Here is a 19,230-nt window from a genome sequence, read left to right on the forward strand (position 1 = left end):
GAGGATATTAAACTTTCATGATGCTTTGTTGTGTTTGGGAGCCAAAAGTGGAAACCTGTTGAAATTGTTTGGTTAGCTTTATGCATAAATTGTTATTTGTAAACGTTTTTGCTATCTTATTCTAATAACTATATTTAAAAGTGCAAACAAGTTTATAAAAACCCAAACAAGAACTTGACATTTTGTTAATATTATCTTTATCTAATGTTGAGGTTTCCCCTTACATTTTTTTCTTTGAATAATAAAAAAAATTAAAAAACAAAACTGTGATTAATAAAAGAGAATTCTTTTTCTTTGCAATTGCATTATTTGTTGAGGCAGAAATATACGTACATATATTTGTAACTGAAACGTTTTTGAACTTTGCACAAAAAATTGGTATTAATAATACTATGATTATACCCCAACCATGATCTTAAAATAGTGACAGGTTTCAGAGTAACAGCCGTGTTAGTCTGTATTCGCAAAAAGAAAAGGAGTACTTGTGGCACCTTAGAGACTAATAAATTGGTTAGTCTCTAAGGTGCCACAAGTACTCCTTTGCTTCTTAAAATAGTGCAGTACCACATATACATATATTTTTAAAAGGGTATAACATTGACTTTTGTTACAACAAAATAAAAATAATAAAAAGCAGTCACATGACACACACAACAAACAACACATGACATACAGGACAAACTTGCAATTAAAAAGAAATGGCGACAGAATTCTATTAATAACTATATAAAATAAGGTAAACAAAAATAAAAAGGGTTAAACATTTGAATAAACAAGTTATTCACCTTATTTAAAACTTTTAACAATTGATTACAAATATATTAATATTTGCCAAATTTATTGTATTAATTTGGTAACAAGGAATTTTGAATTACTTTATATTTAACATTATTTTAAAACTCTGCTATATGGAAATAAGAAAAGCCCATGTTTCAAATATTAGTGAGTGGTTAGGATTAGAAGCAGAGTGGGCATTTCTGTTGCTTGGCAACCATATTTTCAAGAAAGTTAGGAATAATTCTAGCTGTTGCATTCCTGAAGGGTTAAAATAATTAATTTACCGGATTTATTTAAAGTAAAGTTGTTACCTTGTTTTCTTTTTGTTTCTTGTTTTGTTCTGTTTTCAATTGCTTTATCTTTTGGAGGTTTTTGTAAAAACTATAACTTTTAACTTTTAAAACAGAGAAAGAGTCGAAGTGAGGAGAGGCATGGAAAAAGCAGGGGCAGGGAGGTGAAGGTAGTGAGACGTGAGCCAAGAGACATTAACTCTTAAGGTACAGGCAGCAGCAGCAAGCTTAGGAAATTGATAAAGGATATAAAAGAAAACATACTGGTATGTAAAAATATTTGAGAAAGGGGGTTATATTTTTAGCTGAGTGCGGAGTGTGGTTCTGTGGGTAAAAGCAGTTGGGAAACCGCACCCTGGGTTTTTATCCTGGCTCTGAGATGAGAGTGGAGGTAATTATCTGCTCTTGTAAAACCTGAATTTGTTCCCCCACTGTCTGTTTTTGTCTGCATGCCAAACAGATTGCAGAAGTGTCCTTTTCTTCCCTGCAGTTAACTGTTTTTGGAAAAAGAAAAGGAGTACTTCTGGCACGTGCATCCGATGAAGTGAGCTGTAGCTCACGAAAGCTTATGCTCAGATAAATTTGTTAGTCTCTAAGGTGCCACAAGTACTCCTTTTCTTTTTGCGGATACAGACTAACACGGCTGCTACTCTGAAACCGGTTTTGGGTAACTCTATATGTTAATGCATCAATTTTAGGTGTTAACCTGTTCAATTGTAGTTTTTGACTTTGAAATTCCTTTTTATTCACTCCCCTGTGATTGAGTCGCAGCTCCTGTCTTGTAATGTGCTCTGTGAACTGTTCCATTTTTTCCTTCATTTGATTTACCAGTTCAGTGAAAGTACTCTGTGCTGCTTTTTCCATCTGTGCATTTACTTGTCCCGTTCTGACAGGCACCAGTCTAGGTCCTGCTTTAGGTTTTACCAGAACCTGGCTTTTACCATAAGGTAGTGGTTGCACAGCAGTGGACCCCGTTTCATCTTTTAATTTTACTAGGGCCACCTTTTTCCACTTCTGTCCCCATTCTTCAGGCACAGGGTAGCTACCTGAAGTCTGCTGTTTACCACCAATATTTATAACAGGGGACGGCACATGTATTTTTTGTAGGTTCCTTGCAGCAGTCTTCAATGTTTTACTCTGTTCCAATGCTGGTTGTCTCTGGACTGCTTGCCACCCTGCAAGGAGGGGTGGGAGCATTCCAGGGCTGTGTATCTTCTTTTGATTCTTTTAACTCTTTCTTTGTTACTGTTACTTGCCCCACCAATTCTGTGGCTTGCAGTTTTAACCATTAACAGCCATCGTTATAGTTTGCAGTATTTTATAGTTTAAGGCTACAGTTTCTGCCCTAGCCTTACAAATTACATTACATGTTTCTTTCCCTTTATATTTTTTAAACTCTGTGGGGATTTGCAGGGAGGGGTTAAAGGGGTTCCCTAGCTTGTGGTTTTCTATCATGTTAGACAGCGATTCCTACAGCGGACAGCTCCCTTACTCACCAGATCAGTGGTTGGGGTCACCAGTGTTATCAGATGCCACCGGTGTGGTGCTCTGCTCTGTTCAATTATGACAACAGTTGACTGCGTGCATTTGTTCCCTCTGTGTGCTGCCCCGTCTCTGCAGATCGCTGACACAGCAGACCCCGGGAGAACCCCCAATGACCACAGACTCTGATAAGGTACGAAGGCACCTGGCCAGGTTTATTGCCAAATGAAGCACAGTAATAGTTTCCCGCAGACTCTACAGGACATACTATGAATATGTGCCCCCTGAATACTACATTCCTCAGTCATGGTCCCGGGCCTAACATTCCTAGGCCCACTGTAAGGGACTATCATCAGTTGGAAAATAAAATCTGTCCATCAGTCGTATGACGGAATGTGCAGACTAAAGACAGGTGGGGCAGGAGTGTATGGATGGTAAAATAAGGTAACCACATAACCGTGTTTAGCCCACTGGGTTATCTTTAGTCCATGCATTATGCTTTTCTGGGACGATGGGTAAACATCCACCCCATAAAAAGACAAAAAGTGGGGGAATGTAGTAAGATGAGGCCCTGAAACATAAACCCTTTTATCAGAGACCCAGTGTAAGGCCTGAGGCCTGAACTAAAGTAATGGTCAAGACTATTCTAACATAAAGCAAAGTTAAGCTGTGAGCCAGAGGCAGGCCCTGCTCACAGAAGTTGTCAAGAAGAAGGCTGCTTATTGCATGTATACACATATCTAAAAGGTATCAAGCACTAATAGGATGAACATGCCAGGATGGCACCAGAACATTCTGGTATGAACATTCCACAGAGATAACGAGTAACAGGTTGACCCATCCTAAAGACAGGGTCAAAAGGATAATATGGTGGATAGAGTTGTTTGAACCAACATGTACCAGGAGAGAGGCAGCACCGTAACGCATAGAGGGGTTGTACCTCAGTGCGTCAGGAGTGATGTATAACTTGTTTGTACCTGTGTATAATAATGCATCCCTGAGTGGATATCTTTGTCTGGCCTAGGGGACAGTGGTAAGTCCCACCACTGACAGAGCCGGTCCCTTATCAGGGGGCACATATTCAAGTATGTCCTGTACAGTCTGCGGGAAACTATTACTGTGCTTTGTTTGGCAATAAACCTGGCTGGGTGCCTTCATACCTTATCAGAGTCTGTGGTCATAGGGGGTTCTCTCGGGGCCTGCTGTGTCAGCAACCTGCAGAGTCGGGGCAGCACACAGTGGGAACACACGCACTCAGCTGACTGTTATCAACATTGAGCAGAGCACCACAGTGGTGGCATCTGACGACATCGATATTGTTGGATTTCATTCTTGTCTGTGGAGATGAGAGAGGTCCAATGGTTACAGAAAGCACAGCCAAGCTCATAGAGTGGCACATTTATTCTGAAAGTAACATGGCTAACTGAGATGTTGGTCAGATGTTAGAGACACATGGGACTGTACTGTGTCTCTAAAATGCACCTCCAAATGGAGTTAGGCGCCTAAATATCTTTGAGGATCTGGACAAGGGATTTATTCCCAGCTCTTCCTGAAGTGGCCTTGTGCAACCTCTCATTTTCCCCATGTAAAATGGGGGGAGTTATACTTATCTGCCTTCTAAATTAGGGGAATGAGGCCTTGCACAATAATAAGGGCTGTGAAGAACGTGGAATTATCGACACCAATTGATGGAAGAGCTGAGACAACAACTCATGCGCCCTTCTGGCTCTCAGTTCAGCATGCCTTCCCATAGGCCAAAGGGACAGCAGCTTTTGCTGTTGCAGTGTTCTCTCAGGAGCTCAAGGTCTGTGCAGTTAGGGAGCATGCTGGATGCAGACTAAATCTTCAGAGATTTTAGCAGCAAGCCTCTCTAAGATGTTCTGAGTATATGTAAAACTCTGACCTTATTCTGAAGAACAGTTTTGTTTTGTTTTTTTATTAAACAAAAATCAGCATGAGGCAAAGACCAAGCATTTCAGCCCAAATGATTGAAGTCTGGCAAGGTTATAAAGACTTGAAAACAGTGCATTAAAGTGGAAGGGGTTTGGTAACCTTAACTATGATGTCACTACCAACTCCACGTATAATAGGGGCTTAGCACTTTGAGCATTTGGAAAATAATATATAATTCAAACATTTGGACTAAATAAACCAAACACATCCAGCAAATCTTGTATGTAATTGTAACTAAAGCTTTGCAATCTTCTTCATTTCCAAACCACATGCATAAAGGGTCTTATCTAAAGTCGATGGAAAGACTCCCATTGACTTCAGTTGACTTTGGATCAGAACCAGAAATCCCTAACATTTATTTTACATTTAGTCTGGGAAGTTGTATATCACGTCCACCAGCTTCCACCACTAGCTTTATATATTTATTTAAAAATGTTTACTGTGGTATAAATACCTAGATTATAGATATTCATTTGTTTGAGTGTTATATATGTTTTGAAAATTAAATAACATCCTATGTGTAATATGCATTCCTACACATTTGTTTATACCTCAGTCTTCCCCAAATGAGTTTAGTTAATCAATTGTAGTTAATTCTGTATTCCACCTCTCTAGCAATCTTTCAAAATATCCCCGTGATTATCAGTCCTTTAGTTCTTGCTTGTATTTTAATCATTTTACTTTCCAAAATATTCATTTAAGGCTCTTCCAGTTAATTTCCCAAAGCTCCAGTTAAATAAAGAATCAGAAGAAATAACTAGCTGGAATATCACACTTTTAATTTTTTTCATTAATCTTTCAAAATGATATTTATTAACCTAATTGTGTAATTTTCTTTTGCAAAGTTTAGGACAGGGATAGGTTGGTGATTTAGAGTTATTATTTAATAGTCATATGGGAGTTATGCCAAAAAAAACCCCAACCCCTGTTCCTACTGAATCATTTGTGATGGCCTTAATTTCATTTAAATTGAATATAGATAAAACATTATAAGATGTTACAGTATCCTGAGTTACCTTAGCCAATACATAAATCGAATGTCCCTGTTCCCAAGACAAAAGAAACTGAACCTTTGAGCAATATTTTGGAGGGTGGGTTACCTATATATCCCTTGTATTATAAGACAGCATTAACAAAGTTAGGCTCTGATCCCTCAACTTATGATGTGTGGATGGACTACTGCGTTCGGAGCAGATTTCCATTGACTTCAGTCATTTTAATATAATGACCATAATGAAAATGAGTTTTAATTTTCTAATGTGTTAAAATCTCATGCCAAAGTTAAAAATTTGTTACGATGAGTGGTTCATGTGTGATGGCCTTAGTTTCTGTGCAGTGAATTGCAGGATCAGGGGTTAAATTTGCCCTGGGTGATTTTGTTTTTCATTAAATTATAAATAATCAATCAAGTATTTTGGAAAAATGTCATAAGTTCATAGGCAAACAATGGAAAACATATAAAAATTTCAGGAGCGTGTTCATTTTTAGGATATTAGATCTTTCTATAAACATAAATGGTCCCTTTGTTTTTGTGGGTAATTTATTCAAATTACTTACTACCATATCTTGCTTATTGTTAGAGACCCATCACCCATTTGCCCAAATTTATCTGAAGTTCATTTTAAAGAGAGGTGTTTTAAGTAATCTTTACTATTTAATGGATGTCTCCCAAGTGATTCAGAGTCCTGAAAAAGTCATTATTATTACTGTTTATATCACAATATTGCCTAGAAGCTCCAGCAGAGATCACATACCTATTGTGTTAAGCGCTGTGCAAACACTTATTGAGAGATAGGCTATGTCTGCAGTACAGTGGCATTGCTGTGGTGCTGTAGCTGTGATACCATAACCCTGTAATGTAAATGCAATTTAAGCTAACGAAGGGGTTTTTTCATCGAACAAGGAACACCACCTCTCCAAGTGACGGTAGCTAGGTTGACGGAAGCATTCTTCTGTTGGCTTAGCTGAACCTGTGTGGGGCTTAGGTTGGCATAGTTTCACACGCCTCAGTAATGTGGCTATGTCAACCTAAAATTTTAAGTTTAGACCAAGCCAGACAAAGGGTGGGAGAAAGGAAATATTATTCTCCCCATTTTATAGATCAGAAGTACAGGGAGACTAAGTGTCTTGCTGGACGTCACACAGGTTCTCTGTTACAGAACTGGGCAGTGATTCAAACTTGAATCCTAGTCTTGTGCCTTAAACGTAAGTTCATACATCAGTTATTTCAGGAAGTGTAATTGCTTGTGGTAACTCTAATCTGCTTCTGCTGTGATGCACAAGATATTAACACTCTTGGCTGGCATTGGTTAGGCAAGTGGCAAGATGTGACTTCTGCTTTTCTGCTAAACTGTGTTTGTTTCATGGCTATCTCATCCTCCACTTCATTGGTCTGTTTTGCCCACCTATTACATCAGGGGGTCTAATCTCTGACTGGGTTCTTGGTGCTCCTATGAAGCAAGTGATGATGCTGATAACTCTTGTATGAGATCCAAATCTCTAACTGGGTTCTTGATGCTCCTATGAAGCAAGTGATGATGCTGATAACTCTTGTATGAGATCCAAGGTGCATACATGTGACTGATTTATTAAAAAACAACCACATGCATTCTTCTTTGAGTGATTGCTCATGTGCATTCCAGTAGGTGTGTGCGCGCACCGTGTGCACGATCGCCAGAAGCTTTTCCCTAGCGGTACCCGTCGGGTTGGCTGTGGAGTCCCTTAGAGTGGCGCCTTCATGGCGGTGTATATATGTCCCTGCTAACCTGCTGCCTGCTCAGTTTCTTCTTACTGCCCATGACGGTCGTTGGAACAGCTTAGTCTCTTGCTTTGCAAGTGCCTTACCTAGTGGTTCCCTTGTTTCTAGTGTAAATAGTTGTTAGTTAGTTGTTAATAGTTGTAGATTAGATTAGTTTATCTTACTTCGGGGCGGGGGGTGTTTCCCGTTATACTCTCCCCGCGCCTGGACGTGCCTCGGTTGCAGGGGTTTAAAGTATGCGAGAGGTGTGCAAAACCTGTGTCAACAAGTGATCCGCATGCTGCCTGTCTCAAGTGCCTCGGGGAGGGCCATTAGACAGATAAGTGCCCTGTTTGCAGGAGCTTCAGACCCAGGACTAAGAGGGAGCGGGACTATAGCCTGATGGAGTCGGCCCTTCAGCCACAGCCTGAGCCAACACTGGCACCCTCGGTGCACAGCACACCTGCCTCGGTGCGGGATGTCCCAGCACCAAGGAAGGACTCTGCCAAGGAGCACCTGCACCGCTCCCCAGCCCGCAAGGCCAGTGCCTCATGGTGGCACTCTTCACAGTCTCAAGGGAGTGCTGCATAAGAAAAAGAAACCAGACGGGGACGTTCCCCTGTCAGGAAGCCAAGGGGGGATTCCAGTGGGGTGCGTCCTCCGGCGGGACGCCCTCGGTCTGGCCCCCAAGAACCGGCGCCGTTGACTGCGGCGAGAATGGACTCGCCTACCTGCGACGATTTGGAGGAAGAGCTTGAGCTCCCCTCCACTCCGGACACATATGGGGCGCCTCAAGACCTCATTGATATGACGGCACAGTACCCGGCCCTGCAAACTCAGGCACCGCCAGTAGCACGGGCAACGGCACCGACTGTGGCCTTGTGCCCAGCACTGCGGGCAGTTACGACACCTGTCATGACACCGATGCTGATGGCGGTACCGTTGGCGGTGCCGAAGCCGTGGATTCATCATCGGGGGAAGCTCATGATGTTGTGGCGCCAAGCTCCGTCTCCCCGATACTGCTCCCCGTCGGGCTCCGCTCCCCCGTGGTTGGGTACAGAATACTCGTCAGAGTCAGACGTGGAATCGTCTGTGTCCAGACGCAGCCACTAAGACTCGCAGTCCCAGCACCGATCCCGGCACCATAGGTTGGCAGAACAACCGGCACCAGTCGCCACTTGGCCACCCCAGTGACAGGGCCCAGTGCAATGGCCTTTTTGGACCCCCTGTGCCTACCACCAGGCTCAAGGTCAGGGATCTAGGCTGGTATCCGTGGTATCGGCCGCCCCGTACCCCTCCATCAGCGACGTCGATGGAACGCCACACCCCTAGGGCCCCTGAGGATCCCTTACAGGACAGGGCTGTTGAGTGGCCACAGTCAAGAATGCCCCCTCCTCCACCGACGTCGGTGGCACCTGGACCTCCGGTCGCAGGGTGCTCTGAGGCACCTGACCCGGCCTCCAGAGAACCCGAGGGGCAGAAAGACCCTGTCCTAGGAACCTCTTCCTTCTCTTTGCTGGACGAGGATACCAAAGGCCCAAAGGATACCAATGGATACCAAAGGCCACCAGGACCTGCTTAGGAGGGTAGCAGTTAACCTCCTCTGCCTGGAGGTTGAGGTTATGGAGGACTCAGATCCGATGGTGGACATCCTCACCACCGAGGGTCCTTCCAGAGTAGCTTTGCCCCTCATAAGGACAATTCAGAACACCATGAAGGTGCTCTGACAAACCCTGGCCTCTACACCACCAGTGGCTAAAGAGGTCGAGGGACGCTCCTTTCTGCCACAAAAGGGCTATGAGCACCTGTTTACCCACCCCCAACCGGGGACTCTGGTGGTTGACGTGGCAAATTACAAGGAGCAGCAGGGTCTACCAGGCCCCGCACCTAAGTCACGTGACGCCAAGAAGCTGGATCTCTTTTGCCGTAAAGTCTGTTCGACCGGGGGGCTCCAGCTTCGGGTAGCGAATCAGCAGGCGGTGCTTAGCCAATAAGCTTTCAATTCCTGGAATGGTTGGCTAAATTCCAAGAGTTAATCCTGGCTGATTCTTGCAGAGAGTTCTGTGCGCTCCTTGAGAAGGTAGAGTGGTCTCTTGGATGGCCCTCCAGGCAGCCCTGGATGCAACGGACTCTGCAGCTAGAACCATAGCCACCGCCATGGCTATGAGGCGCAGTGTGTGGCTTCGGGTTTCAGGGATCCCACCTGAGGTCCAAAATACAATTCAGGACCTCCCCTTTGACTGTGCGGGCCTGTTTTCTCAAAATACGGACATGCGCCTTCACAGCCTGAAGGATTCAAGGGCAACTCTGAAGTCTCTGGGGCTACACATCCCAGTGCCTCAGAGAAAGCCCTTTAGATCTCAGCCCCTGTCCCGTTTCTACCCGGGGCTCCCTCGGCGGGATCCACCTAGGAGGAGGGGCAGAAATAACAGGAGGCGCCCACCGCAATCCTCCTCGGACCAAGGCCAGGGTTCAACCAAACAGCCCCCCACCCCCAAACCCAACTTTTGAAGATGCGCACGAGGACGGCGCACCAGTCATCTTCTTGGATCCTTCCCCTTGCTTTGTGAATCGACTTTCCCGCTTCTACCATGCTTGGTCTCAGATCACGTCAGACTGCTGGGTCTTCAGCACAGTGGGGCGGGATATTCTATCCAATTCTGTTCCCTCCTGCCCTCCCACCCCCCTTCCCCATCCCTCTTCAGGGACCCCTCTCATGAGCAACTCCTTTTACAAGAGGTACAATTGCTCCTAGCTCTAGGGGCAATAGAGGAGGTTCCTCAGGAATTCAGGGGCAAGAGGTTCTAGTCCCGCTATTTCCTCATCCCCCAAGGCCAAGGGCAGTCTTTGGCCTATCCTGGACCTATGAGACCTCAACACATACATAAAAAAGGTAAAGTTTTGCATGGTCTCTCTGGCCGCCATCATTCCGTCCCTGGATCTGGGAGACTGGTACGCCGCCCTTGACTTGAAGGACGCGTATTTTTACATTGCTATTATTCCAGCCCACAGATGCTTTCTCAGATTCATGGTCAGCACTACCAGTTCGGGGTGCTCCCATTTGGCCTTTCAGTGGCCTCCCGGGTGTTCACCACGTGTATGGTGGTAGTGGCAGCCTTCCTCTGCAGGTGCAGGTGTTCCCATATTTGGACGACTGGCTCATCAAGGATGAGTCCCAAGCACATGTGGTGGAGCACGTATCCCTGGCCCGGGCTATGTTTCACAGGTTGGGACTTGTATTGAATGAGCCCTAGTCCACATTGATTCCACACACAAACAATAGAGTTAATCGGTGCTCTCTTGGACTCCACATGTGCGAGGGCATGCCTTCCGGAACTGCATTTCAAAGCGCTCACGGACATTATCCAGACCCTCCTCCACTTCCCCACAACCACAGCCAGGAATTGTATGAGACTACTGGTGCATATGGCGGCCTGTATGTACGTGATACAGCATGCCAGGCTGTGCCTCTGGCCCCTCCAGACATGGTTAGCACAGGTGCACAGACTGGGTAGGGACCCACTGGACTCAATCGTGACCCTCCCGCTTCAAATTCTCCACTCTCTCCAATGGTGGCTGCAACCACAGCTGGTTTGTGCAGGAGTACCCTTTGCAAAACCCCCAACCCATGCTTTCCCTTGCCACAGATGCCTCAGCGCTCGGTTGGGGAGCGCATCTGGGCAATATCAGAACCAAGGACCTCTGGTCCCATGCAGAGCTATTGCTGCACATCAACGTGAGGGAGCTGAGGGCAGTTTGCCTGGCATGCCTAGCGTTTCAGGCCTGTCTGCAGGGCATGTGCGTATCGGTGCTCATGGACAATACTGCAGTGATGTTCTATATAAACAAACAGGGTGGTGCTCGTTCCTCTCCCCTCTGTCGAGAAGCCCTCACGCTATGGGACTTTTGTATCACCCACTCCATACACCTGCAGGCGTCGCACCTTCTGGGGGTGCAGAACGAGCTGGCAGACTGCCTCAGTCGCTTGTTCCATGGACACGAGTGTTCCCTCATACCGGACATCGCTCACTCAATTTTCCAGAGGTGGGGCTCTCCCCACACGGACCTGTTCACGACGCAGAGCAACAGGAAGTGCCCCAGATTCTGCTCCTCCTTCAACCACAGCCCAGGCTCCACCGCAGATGCCTTTCACCCGTCATGGACGGGTCACCTGCTGTACGCATTCCCGCCATTCCTACCATACACAGGGTGCGCCTCAAGACTCATCAGGACAGGGCTTTCTTAATTCTCATAGTGCCAGCGTGGCCCCGCCACCACTGGTTCACCATGCTACTGAACCTCTCAGTGAATAGACCAGTAGCGCTCCCTCTCTGTCCAACCCTAATCTCACAGGACCACGGCCGTCTACAGTACCCCAACCTGGAGTCACTCCACCTCATGGCATGGAAGCTCCATGGCTGAACCCTCTTGTGCTTCAGTGCTCGCACTCGGTTAGGGAGGTCCTGCTGGGGAGTAGGAAATCCTGCACTCGAGCCACGTACCTGGCTAAGTGGAAGCGTTTCTCCATTTGGTCTCGACAAAGGGGAACTGAGCCGCAATCAGCCCCAATTTCCTTTATTTTGGATTATCTTTTAGAGCCAAGCACCAAGGGTTAGCAATATCATTCCTAAGGGTTTCAGAGTAACAGCCGTGTTAGTCTGTATTCGCAAAAAGAAAAGGAGTACTTGTGGCACCTTAGAGACTAACCAATTTATTTGAGCATAAGCTTTTGTGAGCCACAGCTCACTTCATCGGATGCATACTGTGGAAACTGCAGAAGACATTATATACACAGAGACCATGAAACAATACCTCCTCCCACCCCACTCTCCTGCTGGTAATAGCTTATCTAAAGTGATCACTCTCCTTACAATGTGTATGATAATCAAGTCGGGCCATTTCCAGCACAAATCCAGGTTTTCTCACCCCCCCCCTCACAAACTTACCCCTCCCCCACAGTAACTGCTTGGAAGTCACCTATTGGAATGCACATAAGCAATCACTCGAAGAAGAAAACATGGCTGCTTACCTCTCATAACTTGTTCTTCGAGATGTGTTGCTTATGTACATTCCAAATCCTGCCTGCCTCCCCACTGTCGGAGTATTCCGGCAAGAAGGAACTGAGCAGGCAGCGGGTCGGCAGGGACATATATACACCGCCATGAAGGCGCCTCTCTCGGGGTCTCCACAGCCGACCCGACGGGTACTGCTAGGGAAAAGCTTCTGGCGATGTTGCACGTGGCGCGCGCACACACCTATTGGAATGCACATGAGCAATCACTCGAAGAACAACAGTTATGAGAGGTAAATAACCATTTTTTTGTTATTCCTGGTAGAGAATGAAGGTATCCAGCTCAACTGAGTCACGTGCCTTTTCCATATTAACAGCAGACTCTAAATCCTGTACCAATTTGGACAAGTGAAGTAGCCTCTTTACATTTATTTCTGTTGACCTTCCAGAACAAAGCCTGACAGGTCCTGAAGCATGAATCTAAGCTGTCTATTTTCAAGTCTTTTATCTAAAAACTTATTTAATGGTGAAGATTCTGCAAGGTACTGAGTATACTGATCCCAAGCCGTGGGGGCCACAGACTACTCATGTACTTAAAGTTAAGCAAGTGGTTAAGGGTTTTTCTGGATCAGGATCAGATTGCTTATCACCTCACAGGATTGAGCCTAAAACTAGGTGACCTGATTTCGGATCTACTAAGATCCTTCCACTTTTCAATAATGTTGATAATTTTGCTTCCCTTCATAACACTGGAAGGGATCCCTTCCATTGTGCCTCTCTGTTAATTGACAATAATATGGGATTCCTCTAAAGATTTTGAAACGTTATCTCAAGACCACCTGTTTTACCTCCTGGTATCCTGTAAATACTTTTGCTAGCTCACTTTCACCAATTGGGCTATTCCAGATGTGGAAAGGATCCGATTTACTTCAATGAGAGGTGGATCAGAGTTCCCGACTCTGAGGATTTGCATGTTGCAAATGTACCCCACTGGTGAGTGTGTGTTACATGTGTCCCTCCATGCCCAATCCACGAGAGCATGTGAGTCTGTTACATCCCCACACTACAGAACCTGACTCTTTAGCTCATGCTGTAGCAACATATCCATTTAGCTCTGGATCAATTTCTGGTGGCCTCCAAAATGGCAGCCATCATTCATATAACCCTTGATCACAAGCAGTCCCTTCTGGTGAATGCACATTGAGTGCTTTGAGCCATAATACCTGATATTTTTTAAATTGTTAAGTTAATTTCACAGTTAACCCTGATGTGACCTTTAAAATAATACGTTAACTGCTGAGGAGCAGAATGTTATGGTGACCTTCCCACCTGATTACTAAAAGAAGTGTGACACTTCATGGATCAGTTTATATTGTTCTGAACTGAAGAGTGTTATGAGGACACTTACTGATATTCTGTGTAGGGAAGCAAATCACCAATTTCTCTGCACATCTATCATTGGGTAAATCCAGCTCTGAGTTTGAAGGAGGGCTGGTAAAGTCTGTTTCTCCTTGTTTGTAGATTTGATTGTCGTCAAGGTGCATAATGGAGCCCTTAACCCTTACAGAGCCACAGCCTTCCCCACAAAACAGCTTGCCCACACCACAAAAGAAGTACAATGTCCTGGTGGGTGTTACTGGAAGTGTGGCTGCCCTGAAGTTGCCTATTCTTGTCTCAGAATTGCTGGAGATTCCTGGGGTAAGTAACTTATGCTCCAGTGAGTTAGAAGAGAAACTGTAAAAATGGTATCTTCCTGTTTCCTTTTTATCCTCTCTTAGTGGAGATCAGATTGGGTCAGTTAGAGTTTTAAAGCTGATTCTAGATGCTGGTCCTGGGGTCTGAAAATCAGGCTCGGCATTTTTCTGTCTCTTTTCCTATGATCAGTAATAAAAAAACTCACAAATTCTCACAGTAAGAGCTTACCTGACCGTTTTGTTGGTATCACACAATACATGATGGAAACCAGCTTTGTGTCTCAGCATTATGTGGGCTTTGCAGGGCTCAGTGCTGTCAAAACTTAGATGTCAGTAAAGTCGTCAAATCTGAATTTAAGAGATACATATAGTAAAAAGTGCCATATGCTCTCTAAAACTCCAAATTTATGGTTCAGATCGTGCCATATAAATAGTCTCAGTAATTGAGACATAGAACTTAAAAGTTGGATGCTAGTATAAGATGGAAGAGGACAAGCTTAAAAAATAAAGAAGCATCTGTATGTACATTAAAAAAAATATATTATTACCTAAAGTAACCAATTTTTCCAGCAGATGGCAGTATTAGCCAGTAGTGAATAGACTTACATTCCAAAAAAAGGGAAATATAATAGCTTTTGCTAAAGTAAAAGGAAAATTCAGAATGCTCTCACATTTTGGAACGAACCCAATTATCATGGTTCATTTAAAAAAGAGAGAATGAGGGGAGAGAGAGAATTTGTGGCACTTTCTTTCTTAAACATAGGCCAAATACATAATCCACTTATATTGCTTGGGTTGCTAGATGGCCTGGTTTAATACCCTTTGGATGATTCATATATTTGGGATTCCTTCACTCCATAGCTCAAGGTACCCCATGAGATTCGTACACAGGAGATGATATTTTGGAAATGTAATTGTGAAACTGATTGGTGATGGTAACAGCAAATCTGGAAAGGCTGTTGAAGGTACACAGAGCTTCAGGGTAACAGTGCTGTATCTTGTCAGCTGTTGGAAACAAAGTTCAGCTGGCATGTTGGGGGCCTTAGTTAAGCTTTTCAGTTCCAGTAACTAAAAGAGACTTAAGGTTCCAGACCAGATTGGGAAGGGTTGGGGGTGGAAACGGACAGAAGAAAGTGGTGCAGAGATAGGAAGAGGTCATGTCAGAACCTCAGGTCATGTGTTGCTGCGTGTATGGAATGTAGGTTATGCAGGGATTTTCCATTCCCCCAGCACTCATCCACAGCTTTCTGGATTTCCATCTTAGCAACAGGAGCTGCCTGAACGATAGAGCCCACAGCATTCCCCCCCCCCCCCAATCCTGTACTGGTATCCGAAGGACCTCCCTCCACTCTATAGGTGACAGGAAGAGAAAAAACTAACCATTCTGAAGGAGTCTAGATCAAAGCACATCCCTTCTCTGTGAATATTTTGATCATAAACTTTGCAGCAAACTGGATCCAAATTTGATAGCAAGGCTCCTTGATTCTGTGATCTTCCTGTGCAGGAGTCTGCAGATTTTGTGGCAACTTCATTTAAATGTAAAAATAGAGGTTTTCAGTGAATGAAATATAAAGAATCCATTTGGTGTAGGAGCCCTGGTAATTTATTTTGGCAATAAATTCAATTTATTTTCTACTGTCTGTACAATTTCAGGGCCTGAGCCAAAGCCAAATGAAGTCAATGGGAGTCTTTCCAATTACTTTAAATCAGGCCCTCAGTTTTAACTTGCTGCAGATTTTTGTGCTGACAACGGAGAACCGTCTTACGAAAGTTGTCAGAGGAACTTGGGTAGAAAACAGCTGAAGTTTTTGGATCATTAGGAAATGTGCTGAGAGGTTTAGGGTGGTAGGCTAAGCAAGTTAGATTGAACTTTCTGCTTAAATGATCAGCAGTGAAATAGTTGACAATTTAAATATCAATGTTGTAATCATTAGGTTTCAGATTCAACCACTCGTTGAGATGAATGAGGTAGTTAGTACATCTCATAGCCATCAGGTTAGGCTCCTGCAGACTCAGGATGTTAACAGTGCATCAGTTAACATTTTAAAAGTTTTCTTCATAACCATAATGGCTGATGAAGTACAAAAAAGTGCTGTTTTATCCAGACCAGTGGAAAATTCTGATGGTCACGTATGTATTTGCTCAGGGTTACTAATATAAGTCAAGTCACCGCTTTCTTGACTCTTTAAAATGGCACAAACATGTAAACATGGGCAAAAATCAGGCTGGCAGAGCATTGGCTAGTGGTTTTTGTGTAGAGACAGCAAAGCAAGAGATCCAAGCTTAGCCCTGGATGAAGACTGCCACTCCACTAGCCTCTGGGTATTTGCTGAATCTCCTCATGTAAAACACACACCTTGTGACTCCAGCACACTTCTTTTACCAGGTGACGTGTACATCAGCTTGTATCAGCAGTTAAACAGAGGAGTCATATGCTCATTTTCTATTTTACCTGTTATAGAGGCAAACAGAGGCTGTTACTGGTGTATAGAAAAGAAAGAATACTGATCTCTTTCCAATTTAGGTGGAGGGACATGAAAGTCCCGCTTAGGATGAGTAAGCAAGAAGCCCATCCCTGCAAAAAAGAATTTAACAGTGGGAATAATTAATTAATGGAACAACTTACCCAGGAATGTGTTAAATTCTCTATCATTTGGAATTTTTAAATCATGATTGAATGTCTTTTGTAGCGCATAGGGCTGGCCTGCTTGCTTGCTTGCTTATATCCTTTCTTATGGGTTTGTTGATAATAGATTTATAGCTTTGTATTAGAGTAGTTTTTGGCAGTAATGCAAGAAACCTACAGGCCACATCCTGTATGATGAGTTAAAGCAAGTTAGTGTACATATGTTTGTGACCTTTGACATAGAGAAGTTGCGAAGCGACTATGCTCTATAAACTTAACAGGTACACCACAAAGAACATGGAAATAGCCACCAAACTGATTCAGGCCAGAAATAACAGATGTGAGAATGAACACCCCAATTTGATGTGGGTGAGGAAATTGGACATGGAAGGTTGGGTACACAAGAGGGCAAACCAACATGATTAGGGTTAGGTTAGTTTTTTCTTGGGTCTTTTTTAGCTTAGTTTTCTGGTTTTGTAGCTTTCTAGCTCCTCCTAAATTTTTCACCTTCCACTCAAACATTGAGGAACCTGGACCTACTCTTTTGGCATGCCAGAGACGAGGCTGGTCCTTTGTCTCTTACCACCAGGTTCTCAAGGAAGGATGACAGTATGTTAATCTAGGAAGTTTTATAGTAAAGGATACCACGTGTACCTCTAGAACAGTCCTATTTCCTTTTTAATTCTGGTTGATTACTTTCCACTTGATTACTTTTCCACTTATGTCAGTAAAAATATCTACGGCTGTATTGTATTCTCAGCATAAGTGTCCTTGTCATACATCCCGAGGGTCCTTGCAAGACTCTGTGTAGCCTGATTTCGGGACAAGAACCATATTTTCTGGTCAGATCAATTGGTAATCCTTTTAATTTATATAAATAATAATATTGATCCCCTAAAATCAAGCAACACAACTGTTATAAAGGGAAACAGAGGCTGTTACAGATATGTAGAAAGGAAAGAATACTGATCTCTTTCCAACTTAGGTAGAGGGACATGAAAGTCCCACTTAGAATGAGTAAGCAACAAGCCCATCCCTGCAGAAAAGAATTTAACAGTGGGAATAGTTAATCACTGGAACAGCTTACCCAGGAATCAGAGTAGCAGCCGTGTTAGTCTGTATTCGCAAAAAGAAAGGGAGTACTTGTGGCACCTTAGAGACTAACCAATTTATCTGAGCATAAGCTTTCGTGAGCTACAGCTCACTTCATCGGATACATTCAGTGGAAAATACAGTGAGGAGATTTATATACACACATTCTCCATCACTTGGAGTTTTAAAATCATGAGTGAATGTCTTTTGAAAAGATGTACTCTAGCTTAACCACAAAATATTGGGTTCAATGCAGGAATCCCTGGGTTCACTTCTCTGGCCTGTGCTATACAGGAGGTCAAACTAGGTGATCAGAATGGTCCCTTTTGGCCTTAAAATCTGTGAAAGAAATGGCAGAAAGTGGTTTTTAAAAGTGCCTTGGCTGCAGCTATGTGTTTGTTTTGAAGGGCTTGTCTACACTAGAAAGGTTTGCTGCCTTACCTGTACCGGTATAGTTAAAGCAGCAAAAAACTCCTGTTGTGTACACAATTATATCAGTATGAAAATTCTTATATCAATGTAGCTTATTTTGGTTCAGGAACTGAAATAAACTATATTGCTATAAGGCACCTTTATATTGGTATAACTGTATATATACTAGAGCTTTTACTGGTATAACTACATTGGCAATAATAATAATTAATATATCACACCCCTAACCAGTGTAGGCTTTGTGTACACTAGAAAGTTTAGTTATAGCTATACCGCCCTCTAAGGCTATGTCTACACTGTGCACCTTAGAGCGACACAGGTGTACCGCTACAGCAGTGCTGCTGTAAGGTGTGCAGTGTAGCCACTCTTTGTTAGCCAGAAAAAAAGCTCTCCTGCCGACAAAATAAAACCACCTCCAACGAGGCGCAGTAGCTTTGTCGTTGGGAGAGTGCCGGGGTGGCCTAACCATGAGATGAACTGAGGCGGGCACCTCAGGTGCCAGACTGTGTGGGGACGCCACTAGGACCCAGAGTGTAGAAAATTGTGTCTGCTGCTGGTGCATGTGTATTCTCTCTGCTCTAGATGCACAGAGACGGTGGAGTGCTGTGCTGGAGGAAGGCGGGTACAAGAGACATAAAAGGCAGGCAGGAGAAAAGGTGAGAGGGAATAACCGAAAGCAGCAGAAGCTGCAAAGAGAGAGAGGAGGAGGAGGAGCCTCTTATGTACCTCTCTAGCACCCCCAGGAGCCTGGACTGATTAACACCAGCTTCTCAGGGAGCTTCCTGTTTCCTGCTGCTTCCCTGAACTCACTTGAGGAGAACAGGCAGTCAACTGAAGTAGTAGGAGCCAGTTAGGCCCTTAAGACGCTGATATCTTCCCTCACTCAGGCCCTGCTACCAGCCTGCTTATTTGTCCTTTTCAACTGAGTGTTGAGAGCCAGTATAGCTGGCACAGAACAGTAGTCATGAGTGAAAGAAGAAAACCACCCCTCTGATGTCCTCTGGGGCAACATTCAGAAAAAGAAAGAAAGCAAAGGAAGCTTTTCTATCTAAGTAGGAAGGAGCTCTCCTGAGATACATAGACACATAGTTCACGGTGAGCCTTCTGGCCCCAGTGAGGATGTGAGTGGTGAGGAG

The 19,230-nt window shown here is 44.2% G+C and overlaps 1 protein-coding gene across 5 annotated transcripts in view; it reads left to right on the forward strand.

Moving 5' to 3' along the window:
- The window catches only part of PPCDC (phosphopantothenoylcysteine decarboxylase), a 55,745-nt gene that overhangs the window by 4,958 nt on the left and 31,557 nt on the right, over positions 1-19,230 (forward strand). For 3 of the 5 annotated variants that reach the window (XM_084641998.1, XM_084642001.1, XM_084642000.1), the window contains exon 2: positions 13,772-13,948. The exons of 1 other annotated variant lie outside the window; for it this stretch is intronic. In XM_084641998.1, the coding sequence (XP_084498124.1) occupies positions 13,796-13,948 (153 nt within the window). In that variant the 5' untranslated portion in view covers positions 13,772-13,795. Of the gene's footprint in view, positions 1-13,156; positions 13,244-13,771; positions 13,949-19,230 lie in introns of all 5 variants that reach the window. One more of the 5 variants, XM_084641999.1, reaches the window with a different exon arrangement.

This window comes from Lepidochelys olivacea (genome assembly GCF_965140295.1).
Source record: "Lepidochelys olivacea isolate rLepOli2 genome assembly, chromosome: 10".
In the NCBI taxonomy this organism is placed as follows: domain Eukaryota; kingdom Metazoa; phylum Chordata; order Testudines; family Cheloniidae; genus Lepidochelys; species Lepidochelys olivacea.